A 27,777-nucleotide genomic window follows, 5' to 3' on the forward strand; every position below is an offset into this window, starting at 1 on the left:
TGGATTGGAAGAATAAATATTGTGAAAATGTCTATGCTACCTAAAGCAATCTACACATTTAATGCAATTCCTATCAAAGTACCATCCATTTTTTTCAAAGAAATGGAACAAATAATCCTAAAATTTATATGGAACCAGAAAAGACCTCGAATAGCCAAAGGAATATTGAAAAAGAAAGCCAAAGTTGGTGGCATCACAATTCCGGACTTCAAGCTCTATTACAAAGCTGTCATCATCAAGACAGCATGGTACTGGCACAAAAACAGACACATAGATCAATGGAACAGAATAGAGAGCCCAGAAATAGACCCTCAACTCTATGGTCAATTAATCTTCGACAAAGCATGGCAAAAAGACAGCCTCTTCAATAAATGGTGTTGGGAAAATTGGACAGCCACATGCAGAAAAATGAAATTGGATCATTTCCTTACATCACACATGAAAATAGACTCGAAATGGATGAAGGATCTCAATGTGAGAAAGGAATCCATTCAAATCCTTGAGGAGAACACAGGCATCAACCTCTTCGACCTCAGCCGCAGCAACATCTTCCTAGGAACATCACCAAAGGCAAGGGAAGCAAGGGCAAAAATGAACTACTGGGATTTTATCAAGATCAAAAGCTTTTGCACAGCAAAGGAAATAGTTAACAAAACCAAAAGACAACTGACAGAATGGGAGAAGATATTTGCAAACTACATATCAGGTAAAGGGCTAGTGTCCAAAATCTATAAAGAACTTAGCAAACTCAACACCCAAAGAACAAATAATCCCATCAAGAAATGGGCAGAGGACATGAACAGACATTTCTGCAAAGAAGACATCCAGATGGCCAACAGACACATGAAAAAGTGCTCCATATCACTCGGCATCAGGGAAATACAAATCGAAACCACAATGAGATATCACCTCCCACCAGTCAGAATGGCTAAAATGAACAAGTCAGGAAATGACAGATGCTGGCGAGGATGCGGAGAAAGGGGAACTCTCCTACACTGTTGGTGGGAATGCAAGCTGGTGCAACCACTCTGGAAAACAGCATGGAGGTTCCTCAAAATGTTGAAAATAGAACTACCCTATGACCCAGCAATTGCACTGCTGGGTATTTACCCTAAAGATACAAACGTAGTGATCCGAAGGGGCACGTGCACCCAAATGTTTATAGCAGCAATGTCTACAATAGCCAAACTATGGAAAGAACCTAGATGTCCATCAACAGACGAATGGATAAAGAAGATGTGATATATATACACAATGGAATACTATGCAGCCATCAAAAGAAATGAAATCTTGCCATTTGCGACGACGTGGATGGAACTAGAGGGTATCATGCTTAGCGAAATAAGTCAATCGGAGAAAGACAACTATCATATGATCTCCCTGATATGAGGGTGATGAGATGCAACATGGGGGGTTAAGGGGGTAGGAGAGGAGTAAATGAAACAAGATGGGATTGGGAGGGAGACAAACCATAAGTGACTCTCAATCTCACAAAACAAACTGAGGGTTGCTGGGGGGAGGGGGGTTGGGGGGGTGGGGTTATGGACATTGGGGAGGGTATGTGCTATGGTGAGTGCTGTGAAGTGTGTAAACCTGGCGATTCACAGACCTGTACCCCTGGGGATAAAAATATATTATATGTTTATAAAAAGTAAAATTAAAAAAAGGATTTTATTTATTTATTTCAGAGAGAGAGAGAGAGAGAGAGAGAGAGAAAGAGAGGGAGAAAGAGAGGGAGAAAGAGAGGGAGGGAGAGAAGAGGAGAGCATGAGTGTGGGGAGGGGCAGAGGGAGAAGGAAAAGCAGACTCCCTTGCCAAGCTGGGAGCCTGATACAGGGCTCTGATCCCAGGACCCTGAGATCATAACCTGAGCCAATGGCAGATGCTTAACTGACTGTGCCACCCAGGTGCCCCATCTATATGTACATTTTAATATTCAACTGCATTTCATTTCTCCAGAAGCCCACGAAACACACACACACATGCACACACTCCACTGCTACCTTAGCACATTAAGGAGTGAGTAAGGAGTGATGTTGAAGTGAAGGTACCATTTTGACCCATGGTAGCACACTAATAGAAAGAAAAGCCTTTGGTTGGCACCTGCTTTTTCCTCTGTTCTTACACTTTTAGGAGTTGTGTGTTTGTCTGTATCTTTCAGGCCAGGTGGAAGTAGAGGGTGTAGAACCTTGATAGGAGATCATCGATAGAAATGCATGTGTGTGTTTATTACATAGTAAGTGTAAAATGCATAGCAAGTGCTTCTTTAATTATTTATTTCTTTAACACAGCTTATTTCAAATGCTTCACAGACCTCCAGCTACGTGGGTGGGGGTTCATAACCGAGAGCCCCTGCTGTTGTACTCTGAATTCCATCCTGTGTGCTCCGAGGGCACGCCTCCCACCTGCTGCTCTCAGCCGGGGACACTCAGTCTGGCAGGCCTGCCGCTGGAAGACTGGGATCCTTCTTGTTCTGGACTTGGGCTCAAGGAACTGGGTCCCCTCCTTTCATGGTCTTGACCAGCTTCCCTAACCTGCTGGGGCAGGCAGGAATGCCTCCAGGCTCTTTTCCTCCTCTGCTTCAGGTGGAGGCAGCCTTCCCCTCTTCTCTCATGGAAGAAAATCCTTGCATATTTAACTCTGTCTTGGCCTCTGCTTCTCAGGAGAACCAGAACAACATATTCAAGCTGATGAAAAGCACAGCTTTGCAAGACAAAGACTAAAAGGAGACATAAAGGAGGAAGAGAGGGAGTTTATCTATTTGGGTTAGCTGATAGACATGTCCAGAACTCTCAACAATGCACAAGAAATTAATAACAGTGGTATGCTATGTGAGGTTTTGGGAAGAATGAATGGGGACAAGAGCTGGGAGAGAAACTTTTCAAAGTATACCCTATAATATACAGTTCCTTGATTTTCCAAGCAAGTAAATGTACAATAATTTGAAAATGTAAAATTATATATTTGGATTTAAAAAAAAAAACCCATGAATTGGAGAGAAAAACAAAGTATACCCTTTGGAGATGGATCCGAGTTGGAGTCTACACTCAGCTGGTGATTCTGGGAGCATAATGGATCTCGGGAGGGTCACTGGGCTCTTGGATTCCAGATATCAGTGAGTTGCTTTTCTCCTTGAATTCTATGATCTCATTCACTGGCTCTCAAGAAGGCAGATTCTGCCAGTCCCATTGCCACTGGGCTTGGCCTTGGGCTCTCTCGGGCTAGGGGCCTGTGAGGCCACGAGCTAGTGAGTCTGAGAGGCTCTCAAGAACCAGTGCGCTAAGCAGACCTTGCTGTCCCTTCCTTCCGCCAGGGAACCACAAGTCCTGAGCTGGGGGGGAAAGGGGGAGCAGCCTGGTGGTGGGGGAGGAAGGATGGGCAGGGAGGTGTCGGGGTGGGGAGTGTGGGGGTGGGGAGGGCCGGCAGAGGGCTGCTTTGACAGCTTGGATTCTTGGAATAAAGTGGCTGAGCCACAGCGGGCTTGTAGCTGCCGCCCCCTGATGTGTCATGCGAGCAAAGCAAACTTCTGTGGTTGCAAACCACTGTGGTTATTCCCTCAACTTTTTATTTTTATAAAAAATTCAGAATAAGGTTGAAAGGGTATTATGATCGACACCTCACTTAGCTTCCCTGGTTGCTGACATTTTGCCACATTTGCTAAATTTCTCTTGCTCCCACTCCAGATATAAAGCCCTTGATTTTTACTGAGGCATTGGAGTCATAGGCATGATGATGCTGTACCCCTAAATCTTTCCACGTTATATCCTAAGAACATGGACTTTCTCCTGTATGACCATAATACTGTTGCCAGGTCCAAAAAAACACAGTTTTTTGTTTACCACTGTTATCACCAGCAGTGATATTGTTTACCATACAGTTCATATTCAAATTTGTCAAAATAATACCCTTGGAATTTTTTTTTTCCCTTTCTGATCCAAAACCCAGGTGAGGATCATACTCATCATCATCTCTCTAATCTCCTTTAATTTAGAACAGTTCCTGAACTCTTTTGGTTCCTCTCTTGTGGAACCGAGAGCTTAGACCAGTTGTTTTGTGGAATGTATCATTTCCTGGATATATCTGATCTCTCTTCCTCATGATTCTTTAGATTCAGGTCAAACAGTTGTGGCAGGCATATTACACGTGTCCCGTTGTTTATTCCAACCGGGAGGCACAAATAATGTGATTGTTCCATTGGGGTGATGATAAATTCTGACCCCTTGTTAAGTTGTTGTACACCAGATTTCTCCAATGACGGTTCCTTTATCCCTCTGTGGGGATAATCTGTGAGGTGATACTTAGACACTTGGTAAATATCTTGATCCCAACAAAATCTCCCCACTGCTTTCAGCATCCATAGGTGATCCCTTTCTGAAACAATTATTACCTGGATAGTTGTGGAGTGGTGATTCCCTGGTGCCACCCCCCCACCCCATTCTGTTATTCTATTATGTGGATTTTGTAAAGAAAACTTCCTCTCTGCTCCCATTTATTTTTGAGTATCACTATGGACTCATGGATTTTTAAAAAACACACATAATGTTATAATCCTTCATCATTATCCTTTTTGTTATTTAAACTGTCCTGAATTTGTACAACGGGAGCTCTTGTCAAGCTGGATCCTGTGTCCTTTTTACATGTTTCTGCCTGCCTTTTGAGAATTTTCTTGTTTTCTGGCACAGTAAGATGTTCTAGGCTGACCTTTGATATTTACTGCCACAGACCTGATGATTCTTTTTATTTGTGAGAGAGACTGAGAGAGTGAGACTAAGATTTGGGGAGAAAGCTGATAAAGGAGGCCGGAAAGGAGATTTAGCATTAGCAAATATTGAGGGAATTCTTGACCAAAGATTTACCTTGGGTAGGTCTCTCAGGTTTCCCCAAAGCCGAATCTCCTCTTCTGGAAAATAAAGATTATTATGCCTATTGAATGAGTAGGTTTGCAAAAATGAACAAACCTGATTGATTGGCATATGTTCAACGTTCAATTACCATTACTGACATACTTCCAACCAAGTTAATTTCTGCGATACTTAAGATTTCCAATTACTGTTCCCACTGTGGTTGACTTATGATTAAATTTGTTTAAATTTATGTTCTGAGGGGCTGCCTGGGTGGCTCAGTGGGTTAAGCCTCTGCCCTCAGCTCAGGTCATGATCTTAGGGTCCTGGGATCGAGTCCCACATCAGGCTCTCTGCTAGGCAGTGAGCCTGCTTCCTCCTCTCTCTCTCTCTACTTGTGATCTCTCTCTGTCAAATAAATAAAATCTTTAAAAACAAATTTATGTTCTGAGGCTTTGTTTAAATATTGCTCTACAACCAGATGGGGTAAAATCTAAAGGACTGATGAACAAAGGTCTTTCAAGGGAGTAGGTATACATAAGTTTAAGAAGGAAGCAAAAGACACACACATACCCCGCAGATGTATATGTATACTTCATGGTTTGAAATAGGATCTTAAATGAGAGATGGCATAGTAAAACTTGACCGGCCTTAAGTCCAAGATTGGCTGCTTCCATTTCTTATCTTACAAGGGAAGGGAATGACACTCCCTGAGCAATTGATGTAAATGTAAAATTCAGAACAAGAAGACCCATGTATAGAGGCAGGGAGTGTTTCATTTTTCTTCCAGTTTTGTAACTGGCACACAACACTGTTTGAGGTGTACGGCACAAAGACTTGAAACACATGCATATCGCCCAAGGATTAGCACAGGATGTTAGTATCTGTTGCTTCAGAGATTGTGACGAGAACTTTGAGGATTTATATTTTTAGCAACTTTCAAATATATCATATTGTTAATGACAGTGATCAAGTTGGACATTACTTCCCCAATACTGATTGATCTTATAGCTGGAAGTCTACTTGCTGACCACATTTCACCCAGGTCCCCAAGGGAAGGCAGGGGTGCCTTGTCCAGTATCTGTTCTTTAGCCGGTGCCGCCCCCTGGTGGTGACATCTTCCCATTGCAAGTCGGAGCCGAGGGGAAAAGGCCACGGGCTTAATTTGTAAACTTAAACGCCCCAAGTAAAGCCACAGCGTTCGACAACTCTGAATAAACATCATTATCATACTTCACCCAGGTTATACGTGCTTCGATAGCAATAACACGCTGTTATGACAGAGTGAGACGCTGAGCTGGAACTTCCCGCAAAGGAAGTCAATCATTGAACACGTATTTATTGAGTGCCTACTGTGTGCCGGGCACGGCTCTGGCCCCTTGGGATAAGAGACAAAATTCCACCCCAGTGAGATAGGGAAACTGAGGGACTCCATAAAAATCTGCTTTTTGTTCCTTTTCCTGCTTCTATTCTTGCTAGGACCTGCACCCCCACTTTACACATGCCTTATAATACAAACAGTGTGTATCCTCTTTGTAAGGGACCAGGAGTGAATGATTTCTTTAGAACAGATAATTTCTATTCCATTCCATTCAGGTGAGAATGGCGAGAAAGCGTTCCTATGGTATTCCAGGCCACCAGAGCTAGACATCTGGACACCAAGACCCCCCCCCCCCCCCAACCCCGGCTCACAGGAATAAGACCTGAGCCCTCACCTCTGTTCTAACTGGTTCCTGGACGCCTAAGAGGACACCGCCGTCCTCAGTAAAAACTCCCAGGCTCCCAGCAAAGCCGAAGCTCTCTCTTTTCCTTTCTGAGTCTCCCAGACACCCTGTCTGGACCTGCACTCTCTCTAGACTTCCATAAACTCTGCTTTCCCCTCCTGCGGGCTCGTGTTTCAATTCCATCTTGCACACAGCCAGGGATCCTCTCAAGAGGCTGGACCTGCCGGCATCACCAGGATGCCTCCAACATGCTCTCCCTATACTCCAACTACTACATAAACTAATTTGTGAAGAGTTCTATGGCTCATAGAGTTCCCTTCAATGGCCCAATAAACGCAGAAGCCTGGCACAGGTCCCTCCGCCCACCCAAGAACTCACCCTTGCAAAACCGAGAGTTGAGCTGTCATCAGCGTGACCCGCCGGGCTGACCACGGAAGTCGTCTTTCCCCGGTTTTTCCTCCCCAGAAATACTCTTGGCGGGAAGCAAGGGTTTCGTCCAGCTCTCTGGGCTCGAACTCGCGGAGGCAGGCGGGTGAGGGAGCCAGACAAACTGCGCGACTCCAAAGAGGGAGGATGTTTCCCTGCGGAGCCCCCGGGGCTGGCGGACATGGCCCCCTACGCGCCCCTGGAACGTACCCCAGCTCTGGACACCGCCCTCCCGGCACTGATCTTCAGCGAGGCGCAAACGCGCCCCCTAGCGGCGGCCCGCGGCCCGAGCGTGGGGGATCGGAACTAAACTGGTGTACGGAACGTAGGGTGTGTGCTTAGAGTTTCCGGGGAGGGGGTGCAGAAGAGGACCCGCGCGAGGCGATTCTTACGGCAGAGGAGGAGGCAATGGCCGTGGGGATCCGGGGGCTGCGCCTCTGGCGGGCCGCCCCCAGTGGCGGGGCTGGCTGGAGTGAGTTTCAGCGTCGGTGGGGACGAAAGCGAGGCTTGAAGGATTGTCTGCTCAGATGGGGCCTGCGGCGGGTCCTGGGAGGTCCCACGGGGTTGAGGGCGGAGGTGGAGCTTTAGGTGCCAGCTGTGGCGGCCGCCGCCGCCTCCCGGCCTGAGGGTCCAGACCTCGGGGCGCGGAGAGAGCGGGAGGAGCTCCGGGCCCGTCTGGGAAGGACCCCCGCGTCCCGGCGTGACATGTGCTCGTTTTCCCATTGGAGTACTCGTACCGGCTTTATCCCATCCGCTCTCATTTAGGGTTTGGAAAACAAGTTCAGCATTTCCCTCTCTGGTATGGGTCGTTTTGGCGAGGGAGCTCCGTCCTCTGGAGCATTCTTGTCCCCAAGGTCTTCCAGAGCGACAGCTTTGCTCACCTTCCCAGTGACTGGTCTGACTTGGACTCTGCTTCCTGGTTACTCTTGGCAGAGTTTGGAGTACGACGGAAAACCGGTGGGCGGCGCAGATCTGGTGGGGAGAGGGCTGAGTTGAAGGCTGGGGGTCTGGGCGGGCTGCGGATTTCTTCCGTTGGCGTTTTCATCACTGACCCTGGAAAGCGGTTCAGGCTGACCTCTGAGCGCATTTTGGCAAACGGCCGTTTAAAATTGCGTGGCCTCCCCTTCCAGTAGGAGGGTGGTGCGGGGTGGGGTATCCCCGGTGCGTTACGCATTCGTTCCCTGTTGACAGGTCTTGTCACTTCCACCCAGGGTCGATCGCAACATCGCCAGCTTCTCGCCTCTCACCGACCGAACTGATAGAAATGCAGAATGATCTCTTCAATAAAGAGAAGAACAGGCAGTTGTCATTAACTCCTCGCACCGAGAAGATCGAAGTTAAACACGTTGGGAAAACCGACCCTGGCACAGTTTTTGTGATGAATAAAAACATTTCTACTCCTTACAATTGTGCTATGCGTAAGTAGCGAACCAGTATCCAGTTTTGACTGTTTTGTGTAAACTCTGCGGAAGAATTGGTTCCGAGGAGGCGAGACTCGGTGGTTGCTCCCTGAACTTGGAGACATTCTCCTTTATCGAGCATCTTACTCTCTGTTCGCTGTCTTTAGCTCTTCAGAGAACCGTGGGTCTAGAAAGGCCAGCCCTGTCATGCACCGGTGGTCCCCGGACGCGCTTGAATCCGGCGGGGTTTGGGGTGCTGTTAACTGTTTCAGGAGTGATGAGGCAGAGGTGTTACTAGTGTGCTTGCCCTTTTTAGACAGCACCCTGGGGTGATGGGAGCGGTCACTATGGGGAGCTCATCAAAGAAATTTGGGGTAGAGGGACAGCCCTGGCCTCGGATGACCAGCTTTTTGGGCCGCCTTTTCCTTTCTAGCTCTTTATGGCCTACTTTCAGTCTTACCTGCTTACCACTTGCCTCCTTGTGTGTTACGTTTTTGTTCATACTGTGTTTTGACAGTCATGTGTCTACGGAGTAAATGTGTCAGTGGAAATATGCATGGGGTGCATGTGATGAGGGTCAAATTATGTGTTGTGTTCATATTTTAAAGGAGATAACTGTGCCCTCTGTGTGATTCAGTGTGTACAGGAAGGGTACAGGGCCTCTTTATAGATTATTTGTGATCAAAATGCTTTTATTTTACATTTTTAAAGATTTCACTTATTTATTAACGGAGAGAGACACAGCGAGAGAGGGAACACGAACAGGGGAGTAGGAGAGGGAGAAGCAGGCTTCCTGCTGAGCAGGGCGTCCAGTGCCAGGGAGCCCGATGTGGGGCTTTATCCTAGGACCCTGGGATCATGACCTGAGCTGGAGGCAGGCACTTAACGACTGAGCTCCCCAGGCGCCCTGATCAAAATGCTTTTAAAGTACCTTTGTTCTATCAAACTGGTAATATTGAAATTTAGAAAGCTTTCAAAATAGATCTGTACACCAGCATGCTTGCTCATATATACGACTAGCTGCATTCTTTAAACTTTTGGAAAACTCAGTAATGATTTCATTTAAGTAATAAATAATTTTAGTTAAAAGCTTAAGCTAGCATATTACTCTGGATCTTCCTTTGCTTGGGCACTTGAATTAGTACTTATGATCATTGTTTACTTGTTTTGTGAACATTTCCTGGACCGTTGCTGTGTGATAGGCATTAGGATTACAGAGGTTAAGACAAAGTACAGGTCCTTAAGGAGCTTTGTACGTTTCACATGTCGAGACGAAGCCTGTGAGCGCCCTTAGCACGACTCCTGCACTGATGCTGGCTCGTCGTGCGTACCTTCTCACATCACCCGCTACGCTTTCGCGTCCTTACCATGCTACAGGCATGGCGCTAGGTTCTGCATATACGAATGAGTGAACGAAACCAGACCTGATCCCCTCTGTATGGAACTTAGACCCTGTACCAGGAGCTTGACCCCTTCTGTGAGTAGCTGTGTACTTGAAAGACATCTCACCAGGGTTGGAGTTGCACTTGCCTTCTGGTCAAAGAACAGGCCAGAGATGATGGGCTTATATGTGAATTCGTACTGATAATTAAAAACTGTTAGTGGTATTTAACTTGAACAGGCCATGTTAGGAAAGTAAGAGGTGGTTTGGAAGCAAGACCCCAAACCCATTTAGACCAGATTTACTCTGGATATATATTTAGATATTTTCTCTTAAGTTATGTGGGTACATATCCAAATATATCCATGATGCCACTCTCTTAATATTTAAGTGTAGCTCTTGGGAAATTGTTTTACTCCTTAATAATTGACAGATTAATTTGAAATTAGACTTAGCCTAATGATTTTTGTAAATAATTTGGACAATTTTGTTAGTAAGAATATATCGGATGTGTTGAATATTTTTTTATTAGTTACAGATGTAAGTTGTAAGACTTTTTTTCCCCTGAAGGAAGTCATTGCAGAATTTTGCTTTTCTGTTGTTTTATTTCTTAATGGAGCACTTAAACATGTAACTTTTCACTTTGGGGTTTGTTAGATTTAGACCTTCAATCTGTTTTAAATCCCTAGATTTAAGTGAGTGGTACTGCAGGAAGTCCATTCTGGCTCTTGTGGACGGACAGCCTTGGGACATGTATAAACCTTTGACCAAATCCTGTGAAATTGAATTTCTTACTTTCAAAGATCGTGATCCAGGAGAAGTGAATAAGGTATTTCTGCCTCTGTGTTCTTTTTTCCCCCCTAGTTTTCTTCTTCTTCTTCTTCTTCTTCTTTTTTTTAAATTAAAATACTTTTGCTACAGTCCATTAAATGTGCAAATGTGGCCAAGGTCAGATGTAATGTACTAGATAACCAGTGTTTTGCTTAGATTAGGCATTTCCACAGTTCAAAAAATCCTTGAACTTGGCATCCTTTCTTTGTATTTTGGTGTGAGAAAAACTATTTAGCTTGTCTTTACATTCATATCTTTGGTGCACTGACATTTATTGATCACTCTCTATATTACATTCCCAATACTGCTTGAATTCAGCCTTTGATCATTGTTGGATTATTCCAGTAACTTTTTAACTCTGCCTCCTGCCCCCATTTTAAATTCTAAAGTCTTCCTGAGTAGCCATGTAAGAGTTTCACTAAGTGACATGACTAAGGATTGTGTCACTTTTTTCCTACCTGGTAACTTTCAGGAATGACATGAAAGTTATTCCCCTTCCTTTCCAAACCCTGTGCGTGATCTGATGCCAGCCTGGCTTTCGAGCTTACTTTCATGGCAGCTTTCCACTTCCTCTTTGCTCTGGTCATACTAAGGGCCTTGGTCACTAATGGTTTAGCCTCCTGGCTTTTGCTGATGTTCTTCTTTAACTCTGGGTATTTTCTTTCCTCCCTATTTCTCTTTTATAGTTCAATTAAAATGCTACCTGCTCTTTGGGATGTTGTCAGTTTCTTCTTGTCAGAACGAATCCCTCTTTAGGGCTTCACAGCACTTGGATAAATGTCTCTAGATATAATATTTTAATATTAACTTGCAATATGAACCATTGAACGCATTGGATTCTTGGCTCTGTGAAAACAGGGATTATGTCCCCTGTTGGACCTAGTTCTTGACTTACATACAGTAGGTATTCAATAAGTATATGTTGAAATGAAACACTTAAGAAAATGATAGACATGATAATAGCTCACATCACGTATTATGTATCAGGCACTATCTTAGTTGATTTATAGGTATTAACTCATTTACTCTTCATAAAAATCCCATAAAAATGGGTACTATTATTCCCGGTTTCCAGATAAGTAAACTGAAGCAAAGAGAGGTTCAGCAGCTTGACCAAGCTTACCAGTTTAGGAGATTGTGGCGCTTGGATTTTAATCTAGGTGTTCTGACTCCGGAGTTCAACAGACATTAAAAACATTTAAGTAGGATAGATGAGGTGCATTTTACTACTTACTTTCAAAGCCTGGATTTGTTATTTTTAATGTATGGTATGTGGTTCTGTAGAATAAATCCTGGAGCAGTTTCTGCTGCACACAACCAAGTGAGCCCATTTTTTTAGTCCTCAGGCAAGGAGTGCTTATGAAGGTCAGTTGCCCAGTTATAGTGGTGCCAGTATGGGACATAGTATGGGCAGGTCTGGTGTGGGACTTGTGTTTCTGTTTATGACTCTGATCAGTTCATTGCATGGATACCCACATTAAGCATGTCCATGGGTCAAATGTGCTGGTAAAATGAAAGCCCAGTTAATAGGTTGCTTTGCTGTAAATACAAATAACTTGAGTGGATGTGCCGTGCGATGTTAGTTAGAGCGTGGGAGTCATAAATTCTTAAAAGTTGAGTTTTTCCTCTCTATTATATATGGTATAAACAGGTTTATATTAATACATTTTTTTTTAACTTTAGCACAAGTTTGTTAACAAGTTACCTTTATCTTGGGTTAAACATAAAGTTGCTACCAGATAGTGAAACTATGTATTGTTTGATAACATAGTGCGTGATATCTGGCACAGAAGCATTGCTAACAGCACAAGTTGGTGCTTCATTCTTTTGTGCCTTTTGCTTGGGAGAGGTAATGTCATGGCCTGATGTTCCCTATTGCTACATGCTGAGGATGGACAGAGAGCTCCTGAGTCAAAAGTTAACCTAAATTTGAATACTAAAGAAATGTTAGTGAATCTTATTATGTATTATGTTTGCGTGTATTTTATTTTCCTAGGCTTATTGGCGTTCTTGTGCCATGATGATGGGCTGTGTGATAGAGAGGGCATTCAAAGATGAATATGTGGTCAGTTTGGTCAGAGCTCCAGAAGTTCCTGGTAATGTACACACACACATGCATATCTTTGTAATCCTTCAGTGGTTTGATACCTATTTTTGATAATTTATAGAGATGCTTTCTTTTTTTAGCTTACGTCTAATTTTATATAATATATACTACTATCATACATATATTCCATTTATAATGGGTAACAAAACGTCTTATTAATTAATGGAGTCCGTTATTACATAATGGAATTCGAGGAGCATGTTTCTTTTGAATATGAATTTCATGTAGTTACATTGTCTTGGTGTTTGTTTCCCGCCTTTAAGCATGTATTTCTTTTTTTTTTTTTTTTAAAGATTTTATTTATTTATTTGACAGAGAGATCACAAGTAGATGGAGAGGCAGGCAGAGAGAGAGAGAGAGAGAGAGGGAAGCAGGCTCCTTGCTGAGCAGAGAGCCCGATGCGGGACTCGATCCCAGGACCCTGAGATCATGATGTAGAGTATTAACAGCTTAACCCACTGAGCCACTCAGGCGCCCTAAGCAAGTATTTCTAAATCAAATGTGTGGAGGAAGAGGAAGTGAGAACATAGATAGAATTCTGGAGTAAGCTATGTTTAGGTGGCACTGTTTCACCAGAAACATCTATTACTCTGGAGAGGAACCATTTTGGGAAGAATGAAGAGTTCACACTCTTTGTAATTTTGGTGAAACTAGGGTTTTGCATCAGTATGTGCAGTAGGATCACATTTGTAATTTAAAAAAAATATATAGAAGTATATATACCAAAAATATTTAAAAAGCTCAATGAATGATTCTAAGAAGGGCAAAACAACAAAAATAAGGAAGTTTAGAACACAAAAAATTCAACATTTTGTGTCCATTTAGTCATTCACCTACATATTAAATATCTTATTCTTTTGGAATTTTTATGTTTAGTAACTATTTGAAATCTCTGTAGTGATACTATTCTGGAAGAAAACATGAATGCTTAAAAACATACTAGTGATTTTGGGTTAACAAAAGGTGAATTAGTTTTTTGGGTGGGGCAAAGTTGGTAGAACTTTGGCAAGAGCTGGGATAATGGTTACAGTTTTATAGTTTGTAGAGTTCAGAGAAATTGTTGGCCCTTCATTTTATGGTCTAAATATTCATTTGTTCCCAATAAGTCACTCTACTGTAACAGATTTGACTTTGCCTTTCATTTTGGTTGGATTTACAGTAATCTGTGGAGCCTTCTGCTATGATGTAGTTCTGGATAAGAGACTTGATGAGTGGATGCCAACAAAAGTAAGTATAGTGTTTGGAATATTAATTTTAGGATCTGTGCCTTTTGTTGTTAGAATGAGTCCTAAATTGTTGAATGCTTCTGCATGTTGAAAATATTTAATTTAAAAGACCCTACTTACCTACCTCCCTACCTGTGTTGTTGGCTTTTTCAGTGAATTGAAGATAGAGGCAGATGAATGGGGGTATTACAATGTGGTCAGTTGTGTGGAAGCTTTGTGTCCTGCTTGAAGTACTTTCTTCCTGGTACTGTTCATTCTGTTTCTTAAGATAGTGGTTTTCAAGATGCCCAGAATATAAAATAGAGAAGGTTAACCATCTTGGTTGATGTGGTGGTGGGAGGCTTGGAGCCTTACTTTCTTGAATCACCCGAGCACAATTTGAAAACCACTGCCCTAAACGATTTTAGCCTGTTGCATGCTGTGAGATCTCCCTATACGCAAAGGTTACCCTGAAAGGAGGGATAGAGGGTAGAGGATAGAGTGAATTAAGAATCAGGCTTTGACAAAGCTAACTCAGATGGCAGCAAACTAGACAATTGGTGAATGATCTGATTGTGTAATGAGTTCGTCCTTGTTGGTCTGGCAACTGGGTAGCACATGGCTAACAAGGATGATTTAGATCAGATGCTCTGTAAGGAGAGTATACTGATGACTTTAAATTGTCAAGCCTAGAAATTCAGTTATCACTGGGGAGAAGAGGCAAATACTTGATTCTTAAGCAAAACTGTATGTCCTACACATGGAAGTCTGGAGATCAGGAAAGGAAAGGTGATGTACCATACCATTTTATCAATGCTACTGTGTACATTTTTTTCACATTTTAACATCTCTGAAAAAAAAATATATCTTAGAGTAGATAGCATCTTATAATTGGTAGTGTTTTTTCCTTAGTGGTATATTTTAGATTTAGTGAAATATTGTAGTTCCTTATTGCAAAATTTTGGAGTTTTTTATGTCTAGTAATTAGTAATTCTGGCTTTGGAAGTTGTTTCTTGTATAATCCTGCTCAAATTGGTTAATATCAAGAAGGACAGCAGAGGGAAACAGGAAGGAACAAAGAGAAAAACGGAGAGAGGGGAGAGGGAAGAGATGTAGAAAGAAAGGTGGGGGGGTGCAGGGGGGTACAGGGAAGGGATTGGAACTCTTCGTGATCTCTGAACTTGTGTCAGTATAATTTCTCTTTCAGATATGCCCTCAAATTTAAGAAAGGATTCTCACTTGTTGGGCGGTTAAGTAAAAACTAATGAGATTAAGAGTTCTCATTATGTATGAAACTTGCTGCCTTCTTTTCCTTTTTTTTAAATGTAAAACTTTAAATAAAAAAGAAATGTACTAATTACAGGCACCATGGGGTTGGGTGGATCACTTAGAAAAAGTGGTGGAGAGTTACATTCAAGTAACAGTTGTATAAAATCATGAATGTGGATTTGTTATAAATTGTCCCTTTACAAATGGAGAAGAGTCATTTCATGCAAAAAAATCTAATAGGAAGTTTATGGAAAGAATTTTATTACAAAAATTACTTGCGTAACAGTGCTTGGTCTTTTCTGTATTAGTAATGATTTATAATATGAAAACTCAATTACAGCTTTTATTAAAAGTGTCATAAATATTGTTAATGTGTATTAATCAATCATTTTAATTGCATAAAAGTGACTTTTTATTCAACATGAATTTTTATATTAAATGTATGCTATATTTTGGGCAGGGCCAATGATGACATTATATTTCCTGGTAAAATGTTCTGAATGACAAAGAATAATTACCCTGTTCATTTAAAAAAGCTTAGTTTTACTTAAAATGTAAGCACATTTTTGTATCTTTTTATTAGCATTTTTAATTGCATCATGTTTTAATAAACTGTAAGGGTTGTATAATTTGAATGAAATGTTTATTAAGATTTCTTTGTAGGATTATCTTTAATAATTAGTATAGGCTAATATCTCAATTACAAGTAAATTACAAGTTTCATAGTTAAATTTATGGTCTGAATACTTAATTGTTATAAATTAATAACTCCTAACAAACTTGCTTTTGCTTTTTCTTTTAGTTGGATTTATAATATTTAGCATACAGTTTTATCTGCCTTATGGAGAAATGCTTTTAAGTCAATTGTTACAAAAAGTTAATACTTTCATTTTGAAGGAGAACCTACGTTCCTTCACGAAAGATGCTCACGCTTTAATTTATAAAGATCTTCCATTTGAAGTTCTGGAAGTGGAAGCAAAAGTGGCATTAGAAATATTTCAGCACAACAAGTAAGTGTTGGCTCCCTTGGAAGTGAGATTCAACCTCCTGAAGTTATATGTAATGAAGAAAATTTAGCTCTTAAGAATCTCTATATCTGATGTGTATGGGACACTTACTTTTAGCTCTCAGATCTCTTTTTCTGTACCTATTTACTTTGATTCATCTCATTACTTATTTCACAGAGAAAAGACCTCCCCACACTTCGATAATTCTGTTTGTCTTACTTCTCTGTTTCTTTGACCAGAGAAGTCCTTCACTTCATAGCAGCATTGCAGTGTGTTTCCCCTTTTTCCTTTCATCATGAAGTGATAGCATACATGGAACTGTATCATTTTGTTCATTTGGCAGCCTTTGCTTCTCACCCTCCTACTCTTTAAATGACAGGGGTGAGATAGAGAATGCCAGTGCTCTGGAGGGAGCTAACACCAAACCAAAATATTCACATAGCCAGGTCTTAGTCTTCTGCACCAGAATTATTCACTGGTGGATTTTCTTTGCCAACGTTTTAAATCTTCCCTAGGTCCTCAGTCCCCTTTCTCACTCAGAAAACTTAAACTTTACCTTCTTCTACTAATTGTAACAACATAAACTATATTTTAATATTAATCTAATTGAAATTAGAATTAATTAGGGAAATCTTCATTGCAAAAAAATAACATAGATACTACATTCTTAAGACAGAATATACCCCTGCAAATCGTTCAAGGTTATGGGTTGGAATTTCTTTAGGTATTTATAAAATGAGATGTAAGTTTGCATAGGGATGGCTTATAATATTTCCCATATCCTGGAACCAGTGTACTAAGAAAGCAGTGGGAACATACTAGTTTAACTGAACTAGACTGCAGGTAGTTCTATAGACCCAAAGCACCATTGATTCTATAAGAAAATTCCTTGTATTATTAGAACATATCAAGACACTTCCTGTGCTACAATTCTAGGGTCGTGCTGTCCAATAGAGATATAATGTAAGCCATCTATATAACTAAATTTTCTAGTAGCTACATTAAACAAGTCAAAAGGTGAAGTTAATTTTAGTAATACATTTTATTTAAACAATATATCTAAAATGTTAATTCAGCATGTGATCAATATTACAAAATTGATGATGCTTTACAGTTTTATATGCTAGATCTTCAGAATGTCATGTAGTTTACTTTTTTTTTTTTTTTTAAAGATTTTGTTTATTTATTTGACAGAGCGATCACAAGTAGGCAGAGAGGCAGGCAGAGAGAGAGGGGGAAGCAGGCTCCCCACTGAGCACAGAGCCCGATGCAGGGCTCGATCCCAGGACCCCGAGATTGAGACCCAAGCTAAAGGCAGAGGCCTAACCCACTGAGCCACCAGGCGCCCCCCCTCTACTCTTAAGGCACATTTCAGTTTGGGCTAATTACATTAAGTGCTCCATAGCCACCATAGTGTACTTTAGATGTTCATTCCATGAGATTTCCCATTCCCTCCGCTCCACTTTATAAGTCTAGGAGGGCTTGTAGGAAAGTTAGTTGAATGTGTGGAAGGAGGTTTAGGGATGGTTTGGGGGCAAGTTTGAGGGGACAGAGAATTTTGGATGGTTAAGGTAGGTCAGTGATTAGGCCTTCTGCTGTAGGGGGAGCCTTACATGGCTTTGACTCCCAGGGGACAGGTGCATCTCTTAGAGGTGGGTCAAGAGGGACAAATATTAAGGGAACTAGCTCCCTTAATAATGTATGGGGGGCTTTGGCAGAAGGGGTATGGCAGTAAGTGAATGTTTTCACATCAACTCATACTTCCCAACTTTGCCATACACCCACTTAATACTCGTTTAGCTCTGGGGTAAAGAGGGCTCTTAATAGTGGTAAAATTATGATTTGATCCTGGGTTGTGCAGTTCCATCTCTGCTATTAGCTGTAGTAACAGGATTGGGTAGATTTGAGAAACATTTAGGCAGTAGAATTGACATAACTTGGCAATGAATTAGATGGAGGGGGTGTGGCAGGAGAAGCAGGAATCAAGGAAATCTCTGAAGTTTTTCACTTAGGCGTGTGGGTAGTTGGCGGTGTCATTTACTAAGCTAGGAAACTCAGGAGTAAGAATACATTTGGCAGGAAAAGAAGGAGTAAATTTTTGCTCTGTTTGAGAATTGCAGAGTGTAAGGTACTTGTGAAACAGTCTAATAGTTGTTCAGGAGGGTCTTAGATATGTAGTTCAGGGCTCATAAGAGGGATGTGGATTAAAAGCTGAACTGTGGAAGGAGGGAAACAGAAGTGCGATTAAAGCTGTGCATGTTAAGGAGCTAGCCCAGGGAGGATACTTAGTGAAAAGGGGCTGTAGGACAGGTCCACTGGAGAGTGGACAGGGGGAAGAGTGGCCAGAGAGTTAAAGTATTAAGCAGTAGGGAGTGTCATGGAAGCCAGAGGAAAAGAGCACTCGGAGAGATGGAGTTTGGTGGAGTTGTGACACTGTGGCCAGACTGAAGGATGTGAGGTGTGAAGGGGAGGCTCCAAGTGTAAACCCCTCTTTCAAAAGCTATGGCTAAAGAGGAAGAGAAAGGGAGGGGTCCTTTAAAAATTTTGTATATTTAGAAGTAAATTTTTTTTTTTCTTTGCCACTTTTTAGGTACAAAATGGATTTCATAGAAGAGAAGGCATCTCAGAACCCTGAAAGAATAGTTAAGCTACACAGGTAAGTAAAAATAAGTTGGCTGTCATGCTAATTTATAGGAAGATGTTAGCTTTATTGTTGTTACCCAGTGTGGTGTATGACTGCAAAAGATGCATTTGTACTCAAATTTGTTATTCTCATTATCTTATTTTCTTTTGCTTTGTTCATTGTTTTTGTAGGGTGGTAACTGGATGATTTAAATTATCTTCAGGAGCAGTTCTGGTTTCTGTTCCTCATTCTATTGTTATTTTTATTTCAGCATTTCAAGAGTTGAAAACCATTGTTTAAAAATGTGATTTTCAAAAGTTAATTTTGAAATTGGGCAAAATGTTCATTGCTACGAATTGAACATAATTCATGTGTATTCACAAATGTCAATACTGACTAATTACTACTTACGTTACATATAAGTAAATAAAATAGGAATGTGCTTTCTGATACAGGGATGAGGGAGGTAAGACAATGCATAATGCGTATGCAGAAGTGACTTCGTGACCTATATCTTTTTTTCTCAGCCTCATGTTTTCTTGGCTCAGAGTTAATTTTTTTCTACAAAGCTGCTCTTTGGACAATCTGTTGTATACATTGAGTTCCTAACTCTATTACAATGAGTTGTTACAAGGTTATAGATGATCAGTTTTAGAAATTGGATTAACTCAATAGCATGATGCGTTCAGTGGTCTTAAAAATCTCTGTAAAATTTTATCAGTGCTAATGAAGAACAGGGTTTACTTGACTTTAATTTTCATAGTTTTAGCCTCCTCACTTGAGATTTATTGTATCAGGAGCAGTAGAGACTGAATTGACCCACATGAAATGTTCTTGACTTGGGGACATTGTCCCAAAGAGAATAAATAGATTTTTTCTAAACTACTGTAAATGGTTTCATTTTGAGGTTTAATGTGTTTGTTTTTAAAATCAAATCAGGTTTGGTGACTTCATTGATGTGAGTGAGGGTCCTCTTATCCCAAGAACAAGTATTTGTTTCCAGTATGAAGTGTCGGCAGTTCATAATCTTCAAGCCACCCCATTGAGTCTTGTACGAAGATTCCAGGGTTTGTCTTTACCCGTACACTTAAGAGTAAGTAAAGCTTAAAGTTTCAGATCGTCCAGTTTGAGGGTGGGTGTGATTCTGGTCTTGATTTTATACCAATTTGAAGGACATACATTTTAATTTTCACTAAGTTGTGTGACAGTAGTACTTTGTAAATTCAGGTTTATGATAAAAACAATTTTCCCTGGAATGTAAACTGATCATTCACAAAAGAAATACTAGTTGAAAAAATTGAATCAAACTGGGATAGTAATTTTAATTTTTCAAGTTAGTATAGGGAAAGAGGGTGCTCTGAAGATTACTGGAGTGCATATTGGTAAGGCCTTCTGGAATGTCTTTCGGGTTTAGGTTTGGCAGACTTTTCTCCTTAATTTTCCTATTCTATTTATGACCCAGAGTCTGTTATTTTCCATATTGTTCCCACTCCTTGTTAATGCTTTTTTTTTTTAATTCAACTTTGGATTTTGAGATAATTCAAAATCTGTGTAGGTTCACATGTAGTTATAAGAAATAATACAGAGATTCCAAGTTACCTTTACCTAGTTTTCTCAATGATAACGTCTTGCAAAACTATAGTACAGTTTCACAGCCAGAGTATGGACATTGACATAATGAGGATATAGTACAATTTCTTTACAAGGCTTTCTCCTGTTAGCCCTTACAGGCATACCCACTCTTCTCTGCCCAACCTCCACCTCCTCACCTCTGGCCACTATTAGTCTGCTCTCTCCTCCTACAAATTTTCGTTTCAGGAATATCATGAATGGAATAATAACATTATGTAATCTTTGGGGATTGGCTTTTTTCTCTCAGCATAATTCTCTGAGGATTCATTGAGGTTGTTGTGTAGTTGGTTCTTTTTTATTGCTGTATAGTATTCTGTGGTATAGACCTACTGTGTATTGTTTAACCATTCACCTGTTAAAGGATTTTTTTTTTTATAGTTTTTTGGCTATTATGGATAAAGCTGCTATGAACATTTGTGTATAGGTTTTTGTGAATATGTGTTTTCGTTTCTCTGGGATAAATGCCCATGAGTGCAATTGCTGGGTGATATGGTAGACATATACTTAGTTTTTTAAGAAACTATCAAACTGATTTCCAGAGTGACTGTACCATTTTACTATTCCGATCAACAATGTGTGAGTAATCAGTTTTTTGATCATTGCCAGCATTTGACATTGTCACTGTTTTTAGCCATTATGATAGGCTCGTAGTGATTGCATACTGTAGCTTTAATTTGCATTTTCCTCTTGGCTAATTGTGTTGAACATCTTTTCATGTGTTTATTTACCATCTGTATATTTTTTTGGGTGAAAAGTCTGTTTATGTTTTTTGTTTATGTTCTAATTAGGTTTTTTTTTTTTTTTTTACTGCTGTTGAATTCTAAGAATTTTTTTCCTAATATATTCTGGCTATTAGTCTTTCATTGTGTATATATAACAAGTTTGCATATATTTTCCGTCAGTAATTACGTCTTTTCATCCTTAGAAGATTAGAAGTTTGGCAGATCAGAAGTTTTTAGTTTTGATGAAGTTTAGTTTATCAGTTTTTCTGTTTATGGATCATGTTTTTGGTGTTAATTCAAAGAATTCTTTGCCTGGACCTAGAGCCCAATGATTTTCTTCCTTTTTTACCCCCTAACAGTTTTATTGTTTTATATTTAATTCTGTGTTCCATTTTGTGTTAAATTTTATATAATGCCTGAGATTTAGGTTGCGATTCATTTTTCTTGCCTATACATGTCAAATTGCTCCAGCATCATTTGTTAAAAAGGCTCTCCTTCCTCCATTAAATTGCTTTTGCACCTTGTTAAAATCATCTGGGCATATCCCTATGGTCCTATTTCTGGGTTCTCTATTCTCTTCCATTGATTTGTGTGTCTGTCCTTCTACCAGTATCATGGTCTTGATTACTGTAGCAGTAAACAGTTCTTGAATCAGGTAGAATAATTCATCCTGTGTTGTTATTATTTATAAAAATTGCTTAAATTATTTTAGGTTCTTTGCGTTTTCATTTAATTTTAGGATAATCTTTCTGTATTGACAGTCTTATTGGGACTTTGATAGGAATTGTATTTAACCTGTGTATCAATTTGGGGAGAATTGATGTCTTTACTAAATTGTATCTTCTAGTCTATGAACATAGTATATCTTTCATTTAAATCCTTCATCTCATTCATCAACATTTTGTACTTTTTAGCATTTGTCCTTGACACGTTCGATTTTTCTCCACGTACCCGTTTCCTTTGCTAGTTTTCTTCATTTTAGTAAATGACACCATCTACTTAGCTGTGAGGTAATCCTTGATTCTCCATTTCCCTCCCATCTATGCTCTATCCCATTCATCAGCAAGGCCTTTAAATTCTTAACACTGAAACATGCCCTGAGTCCCACTGTGCATAGCATCACATTTGCTACCACCACCTTTTCCAACCCTTCTTACTCTTTAAGCCTTCCTTGCTTTCACTCTGGCCCCTGAAGCACATTCCTTACTTAGTATCCAGAATGACCTTTTTCATATACAAATCAGATCATGTAATCCCTTTGCCCTATACATTCCGGGGGCTTCTTATAAAAATCCCAACCCTGGGGGCACCTGGGTGACTCAGATGGTTAAACATCTGCCTTCCACTCAGGTCATGATCTCCAGGTCCTGGGATTGAGCCCTGCATCAGGCTTCCAGCTCAGCAGGGAGCCTGCTTCTCCCTCTCCCTCTCCCACTGCTTGTGTTCTCTCCTTCTCTGTCTGAAATGAATAAAATCTTAAAAAAAAAAAAAAATCCTAGTCCTGTACGTTGTCTCACAAAGTCCTACATTATCTGGCCTTTGTCTGCCTATCTGACCTCTCATACCACTTTCTCCATCATCCACTGTCTTCCAGCCACACCGGAGGGTCTGCCCCTATTGTCCATTCTGCTGGAGTCAGGTGTGGTTTTCCCTTTAAACATACGATGCTGCTGTTTTCTCCAGAAGGGCTTACATGTACACACAGTAATTTTATCTTTTATCATAGATTTTACCAGGTCATTCAGTGCGACATAGTCACTGGCCCACCCGTATCCCTCAGTATCACCTTTAAATGACTTAGTAAAATTGATGCAGTCTTTAATGCATTTTACACAGTTTTCATCTGTGCATTCTGAGAATCCCCAACTATATACAATTTTTAAGGATTAAGTAATTGGTTCTATAACTGTATTGTTTCCATTAGTTTTTACTTATTCTTTAAGGTAATTTGCTAAATCCTCTCAAACTGCCATTTCAGTGTGAAGGTGTCACCGTCAGTCAACACTGGTCACCATCAGTTCTTGATGAATCTCTCCTTGTGATTGCTAGTGATTTGAAGAATGACCTCTAGTTTGTTGAAAATGGCTATTTAGGGAAAGAACTACAGCCCATGGGAAAATGAGGCAGAGTTTTGCTTCCCATTAGAAGGAATGCTGTCTGTGATGGTGATGATTAGGAAGGATAAAAGAAGACGAGTGGCATTTTCAGTGCTATGTCTGTTTTTCTTACATGCCAGACACAGCAGCTGTCCTGTAAAGTACCCTTTCCCCTCCTCGAATCTACTTTTGTAACTGCTTAGGCTCATTAGTACCGCCTGACGTCTTATGTATTTGTTTTATTTAAAACCTACTTAAGACTCATTTCCTTTTATTTTAACTTTATTGCTTTATTTAATTCATAGTGAATCTTTTCTTTTCAAGGCACATTTTACGATATGGAATAAGCTGTTGGAAAGATCTCGGAAAATGGTAAGTGTTTTTGACGGCTAATGAGTATTGTTCCATGAAGAAATTTTTACTGGAATCAAGCAACAACACAACAAATAAAAAAGAGAAGAAAAGAAAACAAAAGAAGAAAGTCATTAGTTGTCTCAATAGCTAAAGCAGTGTTATAGTTGGTGACCCCAGTAGTATCTTGGCAAGAGAATAGTTGTAATTCATCATTTCTCCTGTTTTTGTTTGTTAATATCATGGAGATGATACTGTAGAACTTGAAGAATAAGAATGCTGCTCTATAGTAGTAATAGTTCTTAGTGGGTCCAGTGGTGTTAATTAGGTCTTTGATAATTTTTTTGTAAACTTAATGAGCATTGGAAGATTAAAGTTTGTCATATATTTTGAAACTGCCTTGACATTGGTTGACATATTAAATGTGCAAATGTCCTGAAGAACAGTATTTGAGTACTTGTGTTTTGTAGTTCGTTCTGTGTCGGGCCTTTAAACTGACACAGTAGGGATGATTGCGATTTCACCAGTAGGAGTGATTGTATTTCTTGACCTATTCTATCCCTATTTACTCTTTCATAGGCTAAGTGCTCGTCCTTTACGTACATCATTGAATAGCTGGTCCATGTAATCTGGCCTCATGAACCCTTCCTAGTTACCCAAATTTTGCACTCTAGTCAAGCTTGCAAGCATATATCAAACTCTTTCTTTCTTTCTTTCTTTCTTCCTTCCTTCCTTCCTTCCTTCCCTTCTTCTTCTTCTTCTTCTTCTTCTTCTTCTTCTTCTTCTTCTTCTTCTTCTTTTTTAGTTTGCAGTCTTATATCACTTTATTTTTTCCCAGCTCTACTGAGATATAATTGATATATATATAGCATTGTGTAAGTTTAAGATGTACATTGTAATGATTCGATATATGTATGCATTGCAAACTAATTACCACAATAAGGTTAGCATTGCCATCACCTCACAGAGTTACATATTCTGTGTGTGTGTGGTTAAGAACTTTTAAAAACTACTCTCAGTAACTTACAAATATATGATATTAACATTGTTAACTCAGACTTATTTTCAAGTTTGTTTGTTCATGGCACTTTTTCTGTGTGAACTCTATCCTTTTCTCCTCCTCTCTGTGAATGAGTACATCCTACTCATTCTTCAGTACCTCATCCAAGTCTTACTGTCTTCATGAACCATTTGCAAAGTGACCTCCGAACAAATATCCATTCTTACAATTTCCACTTGATTATATATCTCTTCATATGGTTTTTCAGTTGTTTTTGCTAGTGCATTTACATGCAGTCTGTTAACCCATTCAGGGTTTATTATGAATGTGTCATGGCAAATTTTGAGCTCAACCTTTGATGTATGGGTTACCTGGTAAGTATTGATTATTTTTTATGATGATGTACAAACCTAGTCTCTATAATGAATTTACAGATAGAATTTATTGTTGAGGCACTTAGTCATAATATTCTTGTGTAAAGAGTATATATAATTTCCTCATGAAAAGAAAGTACTTCTGAATGGATAGAAAAACTTTGTTTCCTTGGTAACAATTGCCATTTTATTATTTATTTTTAATTTTATATATACATATATATTATTCAAGTGTAATTAATACACAGTGTTATATTAGTTTCAGGTGTACAATGCAACGATTCATCAATTCTATACATTACTCAGTGCTCATCATGATAAGTGTGCTCTTAATCCCCTTCTCACCATAATCATCATTTTAGGTTAGGAAACTAGAGGAGAAACTAGTTTATAATAAATGTAGAAAAATAGTAGGGATAGTAACCTAGAGTATGTAATAGAAATCAGGGAATAGCTGTTTTTGCAACATTTATTCTGGTTCAGTATCCTTCTGTCCATTTTGTTTAAAGGGAGTAGGTTAAACTTATGGTACATTGATTCAACTAGCATAGACATGTTGAATGTGTGTTACCTGCCAGGAGCTGTAGGTAAAGAAATGAACAAAACCTACTTACTGGCCTCAGGGAGGCTACTTTAATGGAAACAGACTTGCAAACTGACAGCTGGGTGTACAAGTGGAATTCTGGCATACAGCAAAGGACCTGGACTAAGCTGGAGGATTGGTTAAGGAGGGTTCCCAGGGATTGGTGTTGCTTAAGTTGGCTTAGAGGATGACTGAAAGTGGGCCTGGCAGATAATTTGCTTGGGGATGGGTTGGTGGTTATCTCAGAGGAGATAATGCCTAGAGAGAGGGAGGAATGGAGAGAGTGATGAGTATAAGATGGATCTGAATGTCCAATTCTGTAGGGTGGGTGACGAATCCAGCAAAGTCTGTTGGAAATAGCATATGAAGAGGGGCTTGTCTTCCATGGTAAAGAATTTGCATTCCCCTCCCGGAAGTGTTTGGGGGTCACTGGGGAATGTGAAAAAGGAAATAACCTACGGGTCAGCTATTTGTGTTTAAAGCTTACTCTGGGGCGGCATGGAAGAAAGCTGTGGCTTAAACTAGCAGTCCTGCTCGAGGGATAGAAGGTGGTGAGGTCCTGAAGTTCAGGTGTGGCAGGGAGAGTCACTCAGGTAGAATTAGTAGGACTGTTGGTTGAACATGCATGTACGAGAACAGTGGATTCTCGAATGGCAGGTGTGGGCAGCTGGGTAGAGACCTTCACAGGGATAAATAATGCTAGAGGTGGGGTGAGTGTTGGGGTAATGAGGAGTAAGTTTAGCTGTTTGATGTGTTTGAGTGACACAATAGAAATGTGGATGTACAGATACCTATTTCTACTAAGCCTGTAATATACCATATTTAAAAATAGAATTCTACCTCCCAAGAAAATCCGTTGATTTAAAATACTGTGTTACAGCATTGCTGGTATTTTTCTTACGTGAGTGATTTCATTTTGTAATTGAAAAATAAAATGACAGACTGGAGAAGCCTAGCTATATGCTTCAGATTATATTTTTAATGAAATTGTTGTACTTTACATGATAATTTATATTGGGAACCTGGCCTTGTGCATTTTCTTCTTTTTCTGCTTAACTTTCTATAATAATTACTAATGAAGGAGAAAGACCAAGGGTTATTATAGGAAAAGGACTGTGGAATGACTTAAAATGGTGGGGGAAGGGTAAAACTAAAAGTGGTTATTTATTAGAAAAGTAAAGTATTCATGTATTTACAGGTAACTGAAGATCAAACTAAACCTACAGAGGAAAGTGCATCGACCTAATAACTTCTTAAAATTTAAATATGTATAATAAAATAAAGTTTTATATGAAATATTTGTGTGTGCTTATAAAGATTAACTATTGGGACACCAGGGTGGCTCGGGTGGGTGTCCCACTCTTGGTTTTGGCTCAGGTCATGATCTTGGGGTCATGGGATGGAGCCCTGTCAGGCTCAGTGCTCAGCATATGGGCACCATGCTCAGGGTGAAGTCTGCTTGGGATTCTTTCTCTCACTCTGGCTCTGCCTCTCCTCCTCCTTGAGTACTCCCTCTAAAATAAATAAATAAATCTTAAAAAAAAAAAAAAAGAAAATTAACTATCTTTTTTCTCCCTAAGACTTATACTGATGTTTATTTTCCCTCTATTATTATTATTTACTTTTTACTTTCTTTAAAGGTTAAAACTACTTATGCTGTTCACAGTAAAAATTTTGTGCAGAAACAACCCTGTTCTCTCTGACTCCCCAAATAGAACACTTTGACATGTTTTCTCTGTTCAGTCCTTTTTCTACATGTATAAACATATATGTATAAATACAAATGGGATCTTTTAAAAACATAAAAGATCATTCTAGTTTCCATTTTTGCCATTTTAAACAATGGCACAATAAATATTCTTGTACAAAAGTGCAAGTGTTTTGTGGATAGGTTAACTGAGAATTTACTAATTAACTGAATATTCACTATAGACTGGCCATGATGCTAAGCCTTTCACATGGAATCTGTTATTTAATCCTCACAATGTTTGAGAAAGTGTTTCTGTTTTGTAAATGAGGAAACAGACCATAGAACTGGCCAATAGCAAAGCCGGAATTTGGACCCAGGTAACTTCATTCGTCCTCTGCACTGCACACATATAAATACTTTGTAGGAATAGATTTCTGATAAGAGTTACTGGCAGATGCTACCAGATCTTAGCCTCCCAAAGGTTTTGCCAAATTACAGTCACAATAACAGAGTTC

The 27,777-nt window shown here is 39.9% G+C and overlaps 1 protein-coding gene and 1 long non-coding RNA gene across 2 annotated transcripts; one reads left to right on the plus strand and one right to left on the minus strand.

Moving 5' to 3' along the window:
- Nucleotides 1-1,985: 1,985 nt before the first annotated feature.
- LOC116872321 lies at nucleotides 1,986-7,361 on the minus strand. The gene is made up of 3 exons (XR_004383627.1): nucleotides 6,944-7,361; nucleotides 4,857-4,900; nucleotides 1,986-2,719 (listed from the first exon to the last, which is right to left on the minus strand). It is a non-coding gene; the product is annotated as an uncharacterized LOC116872321 (long non-coding RNA).
- MRPL39 (mitochondrial ribosomal protein L39) lies at nucleotides 7,349-26,868 on the plus strand. The gene is made up of 10 exons (XM_032865504.1): nucleotides 7,349-7,463; nucleotides 8,203-8,409; nucleotides 10,462-10,601; nucleotides 12,600-12,699; nucleotides 13,870-13,937; nucleotides 16,082-16,194; nucleotides 18,782-18,847; nucleotides 19,754-19,907; nucleotides 23,589-23,636; nucleotides 26,771-26,868. The coding sequence occupies exons 1-10, from the start codon at nucleotides 7,400-7,402 to the stop codon at nucleotides 26,816-26,818; spliced, it is 1,008 nt and encodes a 335-aa protein (XP_032721395.1). The 5' UTR covers nucleotides 7,349-7,399; the 3' UTR covers nucleotides 26,819-26,868.
- Nucleotides 26,869-27,777: the final 909 nt, after the last annotated feature.

The sequence above is a fragment of the Lontra canadensis genome, unplaced genomic scaffold (assembly GCF_010015895.1).
Source record: "Lontra canadensis isolate GAN:19392208 unplaced genomic scaffold, GSC_riverotter_1.0 scaffold29, whole genome shotgun sequence".
Lineage (NCBI taxonomy): Eukaryota > Metazoa > Chordata > Mammalia > Carnivora > Mustelidae > Lontra > Lontra canadensis.

Bases quoted from the DNA above. Each gene is read 5' to 3' on its own strand.
- MRPL39 (XM_032865504.1), top strand. From the start codon at position 7,400: ATGGCCGTGGGGATCCGGGGGCTGCGCCTCTGGCGGGCCGCCCCCAGT. The intron at 16,195-18,781 runs GTAAGTGTTGGC...GCCACTTTTTAG, and splicing joins GAAATATTTCAGCACAACAA to GTACAAAATGGATTTCATAG. The intron at 19,908-23,588 runs GTAAGTAAAGCT...TTTCTTTTCAAG, and splicing joins CTTTACCCGTACACTTAAGA to GCACATTTTACGATATGGAA.